We start from the raw sequence: 15,474 nt of genomic DNA on the forward strand, positions 1-15,474 counted from the left end.
TGGGTATGGTAGAAGTTATAACCATTTATTTTCAGATAGTTTTTGTCGGTGAAGCGGGTTTCAGATACGAGCATTACGTCGATTTGCTGCTGTTTTAGGAAGAGTTCTAGTTCAAATTTGTGTTGAGCTAGACCGTTGGCGTTCCAAAGAGCTATGCGTCTTGGTTTTATTTTGTTTCGCGGCGTATTAATTTATCCATGATAAGTCTTAATACTGATAGCAAATTATTTGTTCAGAGTGTTTTTCTATTAGCTTTTCTAGTCTAGAGACGTTGTCTGTGTTTTGTGAATTGGGGACACTATTTTGAGAATGGTCCCTGTGGCTATTCGGATTATTTTGGTTTCCTTGTACTGCTTGGGCATAGGAGTTTGAAGTAGTAGTGAATTTAGGAGGACTGGGTATTTGATTAGTTGTCTCTTTAGCTCTGAGTGTAGGATACTTTTTTATATGTCGCATTTACATTAGAATTAGGGTTAGGGGCGTGAAATGAATCTTCGTTTGGATAACACGTCGTCGTTGTGTAATTGAGAAAACATTGGCTAGTGCAAATACGATTATCATAGAACCGGACAAGTAACCGTGGTAGTTAGGTACTCGAGAAACTAATGGCAATGATCCTAGGTTCAATAACGAATCCGCGGTCGACGGGATGATAGATGAACGTACTCACAAAATCTAAGTCGGACGCGTAATATTCACTGGTCGTAAAGGGTTACTCTTTTCATCGATGAGATCGCGAGCGAGAATGACTTCCCGCCCCGATGATGCCACAGAAGAAAACTATATTGGGGTGTGTCTAAGGACACGAGATCATCGGATTCGTCGAGAAAAGCCTTCGTTCAGAAAGTAAGGGAAATTGGCGTTGCTGCTAATTGCTCAATCTCCATATCGGTGGTTAGAAAAAGATGTTAGCCGCCCTCGAGGGAAAGTGGGAGACGCCGCTCGTTGAAAAATAGGTCTCCCCTATGTTCCCGTAGTTGGGACAAAGACTGTTTGTCTGTTTGAAGGACTTTAGTTGACTAAATCTTAAGATTTATAACGGGCCCCGAGCTAGCTGAACATGTACTGCGGAGACGCATCGACATCTGGCAATCATCTTACTCGAAGAATAGGGTCTGCGTGTGGCGAGCTACGGGACAGAGACCGTTGGAATATTTACTGTCGAGTGTTACAACTATTTCCTTTTTAAGGGGAGCTATAGAATTATTCCATGCCTTTGTTAGACAAGGCGTTCATCCCGTGACCGCGGCTACGTTCGGTGACTGGCTGTCGCCTCGAGCCCAAGCTCATTATCACAACTCTCGAACAATTACAATCGGATTGAATAACTACAATTGTTTCATTACACCTATAGTAGACTATAGATTACAATGTTGCTGGATTATCCAAAATTCCAAAGGCTCCGGTGTTCTTTCATCTCCGACATATATATAGATAAAAATCGCCATCAGAATAGAGCACCACAAGTACATATTAATCGTATATGTATCACATTTTATATAATGTCCAAAACGAATAATATCTAACAGCTTACATAGGCATAATTATTATCTACGTCAAGCTAAATGTCGCTATAAAGTTAATGTGAGAAATATATAAAACATAATTTCCAATCGTAACGCATGTAGTGAACATGCATGGCAACGCGTTTAATATATGTATATTTTTTATACTGATAATTATTTTCTGGTCCTTGTTATGTTTTCTATTTGTAGTAAGTGCATAGATCAATGAAATAAATTAATGAAGAGTAGCCATTCAGCATGACTTGAAGTTTCATGAAATTTCAGATCAATCCAACTTTGCAGTGTAATTGTCGTAACTAGTTGAAATATAAGTCTGTTCCAAATGAAACTGGGATAAATCGTAGAAGAAAAATAAGATTTAATTAATCATTCTTGTCGGGTGTGATGTACCATCTACAATATATGTAGATATCTTCGTTCCAAGGCAATACCGACCTAACTGCAAATTTGCAAATTCTGAGATAAACAAGTTTTCTGTCTCAGACATATCTCATATTTTCAGTATAACAGTTTCATAATTTTAATTATGTTTTTATGGAAATATTCGTTGTTGGGCACTTAAAACTGAATAGCGTTTTATGACCGTGATGAGTAAAAAGCGACAAGCAGCAAAGGTGTTTGTGTGTCATGAAATAAATTAAAGTTATAGATCGTGGAATCGCTAAGCGAATAGACACTCGTCGCTTAACTGCTGTATGACTTATTCCTTACATACAATAAATCCACAGACGTGGCTTAGTCAATGATATAGGTTTGAATTATTTTCTGCTGCTCAGCCGTGCTCGATTTGCCTCTTTACCGCTTATTGCCTATCGAACGACTTATCGCTTATCGGTCTTATGTATACTCACGGCCTTAAGCTAGAATTATAAGGTCGAATTATGTATGAAACATACAGTATGGCTAAGTACAAAGTATAAGGTATAAAGTAGTGTATAATAACACTAGTGCAAGGTAAAAGCATCGTAACATAGACTTAAGAAAACTGTGTGACAAGCAACACGATCTCATGTTTAAAATAATGCCCAGTGAGTTCTGTGTACCTTTCGTATCACAGCTTATGGATCAATCCCGTTCAGTTTTTAAATAAAAAAAAATTTCGTTGTTGGCTATCGTACTTCGTAAGAATAACGATAAGAATGTTAATTACACAGACATATTTAAGAGTAACTAGAGAAGGCAAAAAATATTGTTTATCTTAATATTATATAACATATGCATTGTTACCTAATTACAAGCTTTACTAAATGAAATTGTTTTCTTTCGGATCCTGAAATAGTGCTTCGTATTTGCGTTATTGTGGTGCTGCAACGGTGATATGTCTATCAGCAAAATTGATAAAGCTAATCAAGTAGTATTGCTGAAATTGCGTGTATCTAAGTAATCGGCAGAATTTGTATGTAACAAGATAAGCGGTTTGTAATATTAGATAAAGTGTGTTTTTACATCTTGAAAATTTTCATAAATACATACAAATCTGCGATCATCATTAACAAAATAACAAAGTGATAATTCTACAATATTTAATCTGCTTATCTTACCTACCCTTCGCTGGTAGTTATGAATGTTATGTCATTAATTGAAGAATTGCCACATTGGAAAATATTGCGATCTTAATTGAATACTATGATGGAGTTATACGTTCGATCCATTATCCAAGATTTCAAGTAAATCTTTTATTATAAAGTAACAACAACATGTACTCGTCATTCTCCTCGGTTAAAACATATAAGAAACGCGCTCACAGCAGAAAAATTTTTAGAAGAAATCGTAACGGCCAACTCATCATGAGTGGGTCATCACTATTTTATGGGTATAGTACATGTAATAGCTACGTTAAACATGAGTCAGCTATTTAAAGCAAATACATGTAACGATCACTTGACTAGAATAGCTTTTCGAGATGGTATAGAATAGAGAACTATTTTTTATATTGTTACTTTTTTGCGACGATGTTTGTTTTTAAACATTAGTAACTGACTAGAAATTACACTCGTTAACTCTAGTCGCTATAGGTATTTATTACGTATCTTTACGTAATGTAATTCGAGTGTTTGCACTGACTAATTCAACTCTGGAGGAGGGGCGAGGGGAGCAGCTATAGTTATAACTATAATTCCTATATCAATATACTTCATAAAAAAAAATATAATCGCGATCATTAACAGAATCGCAACATCGGCTGCTCTATAACTTTCCGTATTTTTCGTATTACACCTTTATGTATTTTTTACTTTATGTTTTGAGATATTTAACTCGTTGCGTTGAAACTGAGCACTCTGTAGATTGCATGTTAGGTAGTTAGTTGCTATGAGACGCCACAAGTGGCCGCGATTGGTAGGGGCAAGAGCCCGAAATCTCTCTTTAAACTACAACGGAATACTTCCACGCGTAGTGACTTTGTAGCACGGCAATACGAACGATGAATCGCTGGATTGGAAAAGTAGCACTTGTGAGCGGTTCGAGCGGAGGAATCGGTCTCGCGATATCGAAAGCTCTGGCTACCCATGGCATTAAAATAGTTGGTTTGGGAAGAAGAATAGACAAACTTCAGGATGCTACAGTAGAAATTGGGAAGGATAAATTTTTTCCGATCGAGTGCGATGTAACGAACGAAGAAGATATTCTTAAGGTTTTCAAATGGATCGACGAAAAGTTTGGTCGCCTTGATATTCTAGTGAATAATGCTGGAGTTCTTAGTTCCACACCTATCCTCGGTAAAAATATCTATTCATATCGATATATGGTATTTTACGAATATGCTTCGATTTGAATTTTCCTTTTTTCTGTAATCTTCTTTTTTTTAAGTATTGTCAGTAATCATAGGTTATATTATTATGCTACAGATGTAAAATGGTTAGAATAATTTAGATTCGTTTATCTACTATCTGTAGTAGGAAAGCTTTCGTTGGACGAGTAGTGTTGATTTGGAGTTAATGTCCCAGGTTTCTTCAGTATTAGCGGAGAAGTCAGTTGTATGGAAAATTTCAATAAAATTTCAATTTCGTTATCAGTATAACCGCTCGAGTGATTACAATCATTCCTTTAAATTATCGAGCTTGATTAAATTAATCTTCATGTCATCGGAAAGCGTACCATAGTACGCGGAAGAAGTATTTATATACATTTGCATTAAAACATAAGTATTACAACTTTTGTTTTGTTAGACCAGAAATTCAACCATACGAACAAAACAAATAGGATCCTTTTATTTTGCAAGCTATGTGATTTTCATTTGTTGCAATCTCTGAGTGGTATTTATTCTGAAAAATCGCTATCTATTAATTATCACTGATATATTACTGACGATTAGCACTTATGCTGTGTTAAAAATGCTTTGCAATATCAAAACTTCGCTGTGCATTAGTTATGTTCTGATCGAGATTTTCTTGCTCCAAATTTTCTAAATTCATCAGATAAAAAGGTTGTTACACGTGTTTAAGGAATATTCGAAGAATTTTTGGGAAAATCAAATCTGATACAAAAAAGTTGTGTTCGCTATTTTCGACTGATCTTTACAAGTAAAATTCAAATTTTGTTTCCAGATGTTTCCTTCCCTACAATATCTACTATTTCAAAATAATAATGCTTTTCTAGTCATTATTTTTAAATGTGAATGTTACAAATGTCAAATATTACATAAATAATACAGTTTTACTCGCGAAATTGAAGTTTTTTTTATCTAAACGTTGATTCTTACATGCCCCAACTGTTATATTTAATTACTCTTACTAATAATAGCTTGGCTATATAATAATACTCATAGATACATTTTTGTTTGTAATAACTAATCGTAAATATTCTGTTACAGACTCAAAAACCGAAGAATACCGTAGAGTCATTGATACCAACTTGATAGCACCAGCAATTTTTGCACGAGAAGCAGTAAAATCTATGAAAAAATGCAACGCTTGCGGCCATATAATTAATATCTCCAGGTAACTTCATGTATTACATAAGAATATATTTCCACCATAATTTACTGATGGCAGCGTCGGATAAATATATCTGTGGAAAATGCCAAAGAATCTATCGTTCCATTTGTCCTCTCAAATCTTAATTGTTTTTTGTTAATCTAAGCAATCCTCTTCTATTTACAAACGGAGAAAACAAAAATGAAACTTTTATATTGAACACTACCAAATAAACTCAATTCGTTTGAATTTAATTTTTTGCCCAATATATATATATATATATATTTATATGCACATTTTACGTATTTATTGAATTATATGTTATTTCTGAAATAATTAAATAATATAAAGACTATCGTTTTTCAAATGATATTTATTTCATTCTAGAGCAAACTTGAATTGAATTCATGAAACACTTCCCCTAGCATATTATTAGAATTATTAAAAAAGTTATAATAGACATATCAGCTACGAAGTGAACGGAAACAAGTTTGTCTTCAATACAATATAAGGCCAAGAAAAATAAAGAATATTTGCATTTCATCCAGATATATTAGGTTGTACCAAAAGTTTCTTTCGTTTTATAAGGAATTAATATTATTTTCATGTGTTGTTCATATGTTCCAATGGAACAGAATGATACATAATTCGATAAAATAATATAAAACAAGAAATGTTTTACATTTATTACTACTTTATAAAACGAAACAAACTTTTGGGACAGCCTAGTAGATTGATTTACCAAACTAAGATTTTATATATAGAATAAATTCAGCAATATGTCAATGTCACTGTGTATCTCTAGATTTTTATATTCCACAATCTCCCCAATCGATCGAATTTCTACCGATATATGCAAGACATCCGAAAGAGATAAAAAAAAAAAAAATATGAAAATAAGCAAAATGTCTATGCTTATCTTTTCGTAGTTTGTACTTTATTACGAAAAACTTCAGAAAGGTTCATTAAATTCCGTGATTTCGTAGAAATTAAACTATACTGTCTTCCATTATACTAATTTTTCACAGACAGCTTGATTAAATTATTACATTTTTTAATATGAAGCATATTTATAGCATTGCCGGATTACATCTTGAAGGTATAGCCGTACCGATCGGCATGTACGGTCCTAGTAAATACGGTCTAAGAGCTCTAGGGATAGAACTTCGTCACGAAATAATCGCGGCCAAGCTGAACGTCAAAATCACGGTAACAGCTCGTTATTTACATATGTATAGTATATTATTTAATGCCATCGTTAGTCCATACGTACAGACAAGAAAATGAAAATTTTCGAAGGTGTGGGAACATTTAAAACCTAAATCTAACAGATGGCGTTGATAGATATCGTTGCCATTTCTATAATTAAAATTGGCTCAACAAAATTGTCTATGATTTTTTGTTAATGTAATTCTGAATAATCAGATATACGCATGCACATACTATAAGAATAAATAATACTCACAGGGTTTTATCTGTATATTTTAATAGAACATCAGCCCCGGAGCTGTGATGACAGATATGATAAAAGGTGTCCAAGATGTCGTGAGCAATAATTTTATATTAAAAGTTGGAGACATTGCCGAAGCAGTGATCTACGCGTTAGGAACACCGGAAACGGTCGAGGTATGTATACATAAAATACCTGTCCACAAGAACATACACACTGTAACGTCTCTTAGTAAGATTATCGACACACATTTTAACCCACATCTTTAGTTTCCTTTATGCCAATTTCGTTCCGACGTTCCCGCATTTGCACTCATTTTATTTCTTTCCTAATATAAGATCTGTATAAAAAAATATTATTTACTCCGTCGTTATATTAATTCATATAATTTGTATAACAACTATAGAACTAGATAACTCTTTTTATACAGTTGATTATTGAATTACCTTCTTTCCTATTTTATTGTTTCTCTATTTACTTATGTTCCTTTATTTTACCTATTTGATATTTTCTTTTATTTCTTTCTATGCATACAATTTTTATATTTCTTTCTATAATATGTGGAAGTAACCATTTTGTTATTATAGGATGATAGATGATTATAGGATGATAGAATTTCTCCTTTCTCAATTAAGAACATATGTCAATATTATGTGAACGTTATTATTTTTACTGGTAATGATTAACTTCAATAGTCATAGAAATACTGTTTGCAGATTCCGGAAATCACTGTAATACCACACGGCACGGGATTTATTTTCCCACAGCGGGATTGACTCACTGTTAGTCATTACTTAAATCCGGTTCCCGGGCCCCTCTCAATCGCAGTCGGGACTGCCATTGTGGAGGTTTTAGTTGGTTGGAGTCCGGCACTACCACGCCGCTTTTTCCCAGAAGCGACCTAGTGTCTGTGCGGATTTCCTCAACGTTAATAAAAAAACAGTCATTACTTAGATGCTGTAATATACCGATTTTAATGAACTTCACGCCCGATCACATCATTATATCAATGTACAATGGCGAAAAAATCAGTGTGTTACTCCTATCTTGCAAGTATCAGAGTAGTTGAAGACATATGTTGTTAGATATGCGATTAACGTTTTGTATTTACATTATTACTACTATTAGGTTATTACCATTTATACAAAGGAATGTAAGAACCGATGACTTCATCAGGACGATTGTGAATCTTAATGCAATATGGTAAAATCAAGATGTATGTAGGAATGTTTTATGGAGTAGAACTTTAGACCCTCTGTTCAATGGATTATCCTATTTAATAAAGAAATGGATTAGAAAACGGAGCTTTATATTTTTCCCCTTAAATATAAAAAAGTACGTCTTTGTGCGTAAAGTGCATACAATAGACTTAGCCTAGATATGTTTATCACATAATTAAAACTGATACATATACATTTTACGACGTTCGCTGTTTTTATCTTGGCATGGTTTTCTACAGATTAATTTCTGAAAACAAATATCAGCTGGCAGTTCTTACCGCGTGAAGTGGCTACATACGCGACCTTCCCAGAGCCCTAATCCAATCCACTTCCACTATATTTTTATCTGTCATTTGAATCGTACATAAATGCTGTTACTATTCACAATGCGCGTCTGTTGAACTTTTTGTTCTCCTCCCCTTTTTTCATGTATCTGTTGAACGTTAACTGTACACAGTAGTCTTATGTACTTATGAAATAACTAATGGCTATTTATGAAATTCGCGACATTCTTATATAGACTTTTTCGTACTTTTCTTCTTTTTTTTTATATATATATTTACGTGGAGGAAATCCGCACGGAAGCCAGGCCGCTTCTGGGGAAAGCGGCGTGGTAGTGTCGGACTCCAACCGACTAAAACCTCCACGATGACCGTCCCGGCTGCGATCGAGGGAGGCCTGGGAATCGGTGTGAGCGTCGCAACGCCCCCCCCTTCCCCCGCTCCTAATACCACCGCTGATGGAGCGGTGTGTGGCCATTGTCACACCACGCCTCGTCGCCGGAGCCGCCGTGCCAGGCAGCCCGGTTCCCCTACCGGACTGCTTGGCGACCCCGAGGCGCTGAGCCGCCAGCGCCCAAGCCCGAACCCCACCGGGGGGCGCGGCGGGCCCAGCGCGCTTCGCCAACGCCACACGGAGTTCCCAGGCGATCACCCATTCAAGTACTATGCGTGCCCGGCGCTGCTTAACTTTCGTGATCTGACGCGAACGAGTGCACTCAGCGCGACCAGGGCGTTGGCGGCCGGACTTTTTCGTACTGGGATGCAGCTTTTCGCGAGATCGTCCGAAGATCGCCGATCTGCGACGACCTTGACTCTTGAAACTGTTCGCGAACGACGCTCCGCAGGGAGGACTTGCTTATGTAAGTCTATGGGAGCTGGCAAACCCACGTTCCCGCAGCCAGGGCAGACTGTCGGGACAAGTGTCCCGCTTAGGTGAGTCTTCTATGTACACCGCAGGGAAGGTCGCCGGGAGTGTAAGCGAGAGGCTCGGTTACACTCTCTCTACGTGGCCTTGGGTAGTAACGCACCCACGATCCTGATGCCAAGGATGGGACCGTCGGGATAAGTTCCCGGGTACTTTGTACCTTGAGGCCCCCGCTTACGTGAGTACGGTTAGCAGGTCGCCGGCCGGCAGTGACGTGGCAGTACATCCACGCGATAGTCCCACCAATGACTTAGGATGGTACCACGGGCGGTCGAGTGTAAACCCGGAGGGAGTAGCGACCCCTCTGCTCGGCCAATTATAGGTTTGAACTCGTGGTGGCAGTGGTTGATGGCCACGATGCTGGCAAGAAGGCCGATTTAAGGGGTAATGGCTCGCCCCAAATGGCCTTCGGCGGGTGAGCAGCGTCCCACCTGCTCCGGAGCCGTCCTGGTGGCTAGGGCTTAGAATCGCCCCGTTCCGACAGCCCCTGCAGGCTTAACTAATCCAGGCAGCAAGGTACTGAGTGCCTTGTGCGCTGGTTGGGCGTAACCCCATCCCTATGGCCCTAGGAGTGCCCGGGTACTGTATGGCGATAAATTTGTGCTAAGGAAAGAACCCGTTACCAAAGGCAACAACACTTGTGAGCAGGTGATCCTCTAGTAGGAGGCTGCGGAGTGGAAAAGAGAGCGAGGTTCCCATTCAGAGAGGATCGGTAGGCGAAAACGGGGCAGAGGCCATTGACGCGCCTTGACAAGGCAAGTTTGGTTCACCTCGTCCTCCGGCAGGTAAAAACATTAGGCGCTGGCCGATACCAGCACCGCGGCGTTACTAAACTGTCTGGTTGGGGAGTCAGGCAGTTTTGCACGGCGACACCGAGGTTGGGAACCAATGTGTCATGACCACACATCGCGCCATCGGAAAGAAAGGATTGTTATCAGTAAGAGGGGGCTCGTGATTCGCGATTGGCGGGGTGATGATACACTTCAGAAGGTCATCGTGGAGGTTTTAGTCGGTATGAATCCGCGCCCCCTCCCCGCAGGACGGGGGTGCCTATGAAGGTTTCTTCCACACAAGAAAAAAAGGAATTGGTGTTGAGAATTGGAATTGAGGGTTATAGTAGCGAGGGAGTTGCAAGTAAGTAGCAAGGTAGCTTCGAATAGTTGTGGATAAATCGTTACTCGTGAGTTGTCAAGTCGTTATAAGTTGTAAGTTATAAGTTGCCGAGTTGTTATGAGTTGTTAATCATCAATTTAAGTTGTCTTAGTTATATCGCATTACTGCATTAAGTTCACGTTAAATATCCATTGTTTCCCGTTTAAATTATGATAAATAACATTGTAGAGATCACTAACCAATGAGTTTCTACAATATTTATGTAAAAAAATTAAGAAAATTTTTTTTCCAAATAAATCGCGGAAACGCAAATGAAAATTTTCATTTTAACCTGTACATGCATACCTTATCATTCATTTTTTCGATATGAAAGTTTGCAGAAAAATTGAACAGTGAAGCGGTTCTACTGATTCGCAGTTAATAAGTACGTATAAATATATGTTTAAATAAAGACTTTGCTACCGACAAAACAGCTCGACTTTAATTCGAAAAATTATGACAAGAAAAAGAGATTGTTGTATGAAATGATGGAAAAATCAATTAGTTACGCAGAAGTTTTATCAGAGGCGAGGACAAATGTACAAGATGCAAAAAATCTCTAAAAATCAATTTTTCCAAATTTTATTTGCACCACCTTAAACTACATAAAAAAGCTTTAAAGAAAAGTAAGTATGAGAATGGGAAAGAAACTAATTTTTAAAAATAACTGCAGTAAGCTAACGTCCTTTCAGGCGTACATACTTCTTTCAGCCGGGCCTTAAAGTTACTCACTACATTCCGCAGCATTGTCAGTGGGATTTGAACCACTTCTTGTCGTGGACGAAGTCTCTTCAAAGTTCTTAATCCACTTCTTAATCGCACAGGCAGACAGCAGCGGTTAATTCCGATCAATGTTAAAACAGTTCCGCAAAGCACGGTACGCCTGCTTGTAAGAACTACCGTTTAGATAAAACACTTTTACCATACAGCGTAGGCGGTACTAAAGAGTCGACCGCGCTATTACTATTAAACGCTAATGGGCATGAAACATGGCCCATCCCCACTTCCTCCCATCTGAACCTCACGATTCCCGCGCTTTTCAAAATCGCTCTTTGTTTTGCCCTACCCAATATAACATTTATCTACACAAAACCATTTACCTAAATGCCATGCTACCTAAATTAATATCATTATCGAATGTGCATATTCTAAAGAAATATATGTATATATTTCGAAGCAAAGATATAACAACCTTAAATTAACGTAGGTAAACGAAAAGATCGCACGTATCTAATCAAGGTTCGATCTGATTGTCTGAAAGCGAGTGTGTATAGAGCGTATATGCGCTGCTTAAAATCTTGGGCCGATCGGAGGAATCCGTTTGTTAAAGATAAAATACTCCACTTGGCCAAGATCGTTGCTCGACACATAAAAAGGTCTATTGCAAGGTCTATTTACATACAGTTGCTCTTATTAATATTTGGACACTCTTTAACACAGAATAACTTTTGATGAAACTGTAGAAAAACTAGGTCATAATTCTGACTTCGATGATTTTTGGATATATTGTAGAAGTCAACATTTTGAGCAACTTGTGGTCGGCAACTAATTGTCGATTGGCCATCGTTCCCGAAATATTTGCAAAAGATTATCGATATGACTACGGTGAACTCTACCTACAGTTGCGTGTCCGTAACAGCGTACATGTTAGCATTGCTTGTCGACTGCCTATATTCTGTTCATAGTACATAGTGAACGAGGATTCGGCATAGTTAAAGCTTCGTGCAGCTACATATGCCAGGCTGCGAGAACTGTCTGTTGTAATTTAATTAAAAATGAATATTATTAATATATTGGTTTTGCGTCTTGGATGGTTCTCCCTTTTGTAGCCGCGAGGGTATCAGGGATATTTATATAAAATAATAAAAAATTAATTAATTATAGAAATAATAGATGAATAAATAACTGATGTCATTTCACAAAATAGAAGAATCGTTCTTGTTTACCACAAGCAATTTTATTCATTTTTAGTTGAATTATAAAAGACAATTCTTACAGTCCCGCATATGCTATTGTGCACGAATCTTTATACAAAATCGCTCCGCCCTCACTTATCTAGATAAACAAAAAGTTAGTGTTAAGTTTCGATCAGGTTATCTATCCGATCGCTGATAATGAATACAAACGCATACGAACGATTATATATATGTCGGGTTTAGATTAGAATTAGGGTTAGGGGCGTGAAACGAATCTTCATTTGGATTACACATTGTCGTTATGCAATAGAGAAGACATTGACTAGTGCAAATACGATTATTACAGAATTTGACAAATAACCGTGGTAATTAAATACTCGAGAAGCTAATGACAATGATCCTAGGTTCAATAACGAATCCGCGGTCAACGGGATAACAGATTCGCTTTCTTCCAAAGTCCAAATCGTACTCGACTTGCTTGGCTATGGTAGAAGTATAACTAAACTAACTCTTTGTTAAAATGTGGAATATCCACCGAGCGTAAAGACGCTAAGTAACTCGCCAATACGACCTCACGAGAGAATGATTTTTCGTCGCGATGATGCTGCAGAGGAAAACTATGATGGAGTGTGTCTAAGAATAGTAATGGGTAACTGTATAGAGATATCTCAGTTACCCTGATATGTCAGTATGCACACGCATGTACATGTGCAAGTATATACTTAGTAATACTTAATAAATAGTACTTATGCAAGTGTATATGGTACATAGATACGTGTACAAAAATATGTACATGTACGTCACGCAAATTTATTGCCGTTAAAACTGAAAAGTAAATACACACGTGGCTGTATGATTCGCGAATATAACGTATATGTCTCATATGCGTATGGCCATGTTTATATGTTGCCAGGATTGTATTTTTTACCTTTTTCTGCTCTTCTTGGTATTGTTCCTCCTTGAGTTTCTTATTCTCGCATCGTCGTTTCATATTTTTTCAATCATCTTTCAAAGTTAACGTATAGGATCGGATTACTGAAAATTTTCCCATTAGCCATTTATATTTGATATTGACTTTAATCAGAGCGTAGAATAACAAGGATTGATAACGGAGAGCGTTATGACGCGATCAAAATGAATCTTTCAATTAGTTATAACTAAATTTGTTAAAAGTGCAAAATTTTCATTAGATGTATCGAATTTAAGTTGGATCAGTTTCAACAACTCTAAAAAGTCTTTTACGACTTTCGTGTATTAATTTGTCAAAAGAACAGGAATTTCTAGGAAAGAAATTTTCGTCTATTAAATCGTATCGAAGTCTATAAAAATGTTCTAGATATTCTTTTGTGAAATCGTGCGTCTAGGTAGGAAACGAGGTTGCAACTTACATACATCCAATAGTTTTATTGAACATTCGCGCTGCAATCGTATCGTGTACTTATGTATAGCACTACCTGTAGTAGACCTTATAGAGGACTAAAAGTGCCACATTTTTTCTCTCAGCGAGTAAACGAAACAAAATACATATTGATATGAATAATCAAGCATGTTAGATCGATACAAACAACATATTCGCATACAACAGGAATAATTTTGATAATATACATATTTCATCCATTTATTTTTAATTCGAAGTGAAGCTTTAATATCTCACTTCGCTATATGCTCGCAAATCACATTTCTCATTTTCTCTATTACGTACCTATGTAATATATACATACATACATACATATATGAATTATATTTATATGTATATATGCTCAAGTTAGATTGTCTACCTTTGCTACAATAAAGGGGGGAGGCTAGTTAGTTCAATCTCATTCTCTCTTCGTGTTAAGGAATGTTGGAGTGATAACAATCTTACAGAATAAAAGGCAAGTTCATATTTATAGGATAGAACACATTATGCCAGTCACATAAAAATACGAGTTCTGTAAACCTTTTATCCATTATTAGTCACGTATAAGTAAAATGATATACATATCATTTTATAACAGAAAATATCTTTTCTTGGCTTCACGAATCTTCTTTTGTAGATGTATGTTTAGAAATTAAAAATTTTTTAGATTTTTTACTTAAAATGTAAATTTTAACAGATTTCGAAAATCGGCGAATATTAAAGCGTGGGTCTTAGGACAATGTCCCATTGCGCAGTACTTCAGGATAATTACACTTGCTATTTGAGTTGAATGAATTAGTATGGACATTGAATGAGTATGAATAGAATATTTAACTTCAAAGAAAAGAAACGAAAAAAAAAGAATGTGACCCTTTCAATTTTAGGATACGGAACGCATCCCTTTACTCTAAAGTTTACTTACGTAGAAGTATATATGGACTATTGATTAAAAAAATATGAAAATATAGTTCAATTATGAGCATATTTCAGAAATAATTTGTCAAGCATCAGTTACAACCTTAATCAGTTACATGGTTTTTGTTGATATATTCTTCAGGATTTTATAACACCGCAATAAAACTATTATCTTGCTCTTAAAAATAATTATTAAAGATGTTTGCAAACATTTGTTTACTATTTAGTTGGTTACTAAATTGTCTACCATTTCCTATCAAATATTTTTACTTCAAAAGGAGATATTATATAAACCTCGTGATGGAAATTTCAAGCGACATACCGTATCCGTACAATATATTTTTTAATTAAAAAATATGTATATTTTATTATAATTTGAGTCATAACTTCGAAACGATTAATCATTCGATAAATAAAGCTTGTGTTATTAGTACTAATATCTCCTTTCCTTTATAGGAGATTGCTTTTAAGGAGACAATTTTAATATAAATTCGTCTCATTTTTCAAAAAAAAAAATTCTCGTTGACAATTTCTTAATTTCTTAGTTTCTGGTTCTTATTCGTTACAGCATGTGTACTTTCTTTTTGATCTAAATCTTTTGATTTAAATGAATAAGTCTCCGAAGAATGTGAATACAGGCTGGATCTGTACAGAATTAACCGATGTATAAAACACGCCGTCATCCTTCTTACCATCAATCCTTTCTTACGAATTGTTACGATCTGGATGTATGTATAATAGCAGCAAGTTCTCCAAACCTTTACCAGACTGTTCGT

General features: G+C 36.4%; 1 protein-coding gene and 1 pseudogene across 1 annotated transcript; one reads left to right on the plus strand and one right to left on the minus strand.

The window, feature by feature from the left end:
• The first annotated feature begins 3,925 nt into the window (after window positions 1–3,925).
• On the plus strand, window positions 3,926–7,916 carry LOC117241995 (farnesol dehydrogenase-like). Its single transcript, XM_033508320.1, has 5 exons — window positions 3,926–4,243; window positions 5,338–5,464; window positions 6,517–6,649; window positions 6,932–7,066; window positions 7,607–7,916. The coding sequence occupies exons 1-5, from the start codon at window positions 3,949–3,951 to the stop codon at window positions 7,664–7,666; spliced, it is 750 nt and encodes a 249-aa protein (XP_033364211.1). The 5' UTR covers window positions 3,926–3,948; the 3' UTR covers window positions 7,667–7,916.
• Window positions 7,917–9,010: 1,094 nt separating this feature from the next.
• LOC117242030 lies at window positions 9,011–9,129 on the minus strand (annotated as a pseudogene).
• Window positions 9,130–15,474: the final 6,345 nt, after the last annotated feature.

This window comes from Bombus vosnesenskii, unplaced genomic scaffold (assembly GCF_011952255.1).
Source record: "Bombus vosnesenskii isolate JDL3184/JDL3185 unplaced genomic scaffold, Bvos_JDL3184-5_v1.1 scf7180000016262, whole genome shotgun sequence".
Taxonomy (NCBI): Eukaryota; Metazoa; Arthropoda; class Insecta; order Hymenoptera; family Apidae; genus Bombus; species Bombus vosnesenskii.

Coding starts and splice junctions, on each gene's coding strand:
- LOC117241995 (XM_033508320.1), top strand. CDS start 3,949: ATGAATCGCTGGATTGGAAAAGTAGCACTTGTGAGCGGTTCGAGCGGA. Junction 4,244..5,337: donor TAGTTCCACACCTATCCTCG/GTAAAAATATCT, acceptor ATTCTGTTACAG/ACTCAAAAACCGAAGAATAC. Junction 7,067..7,606: donor GAACACCGGAAACGGTCGAG/GTATGTATACAT, acceptor TACTGTTTGCAG/ATTCCGGAAATCACTGTAAT.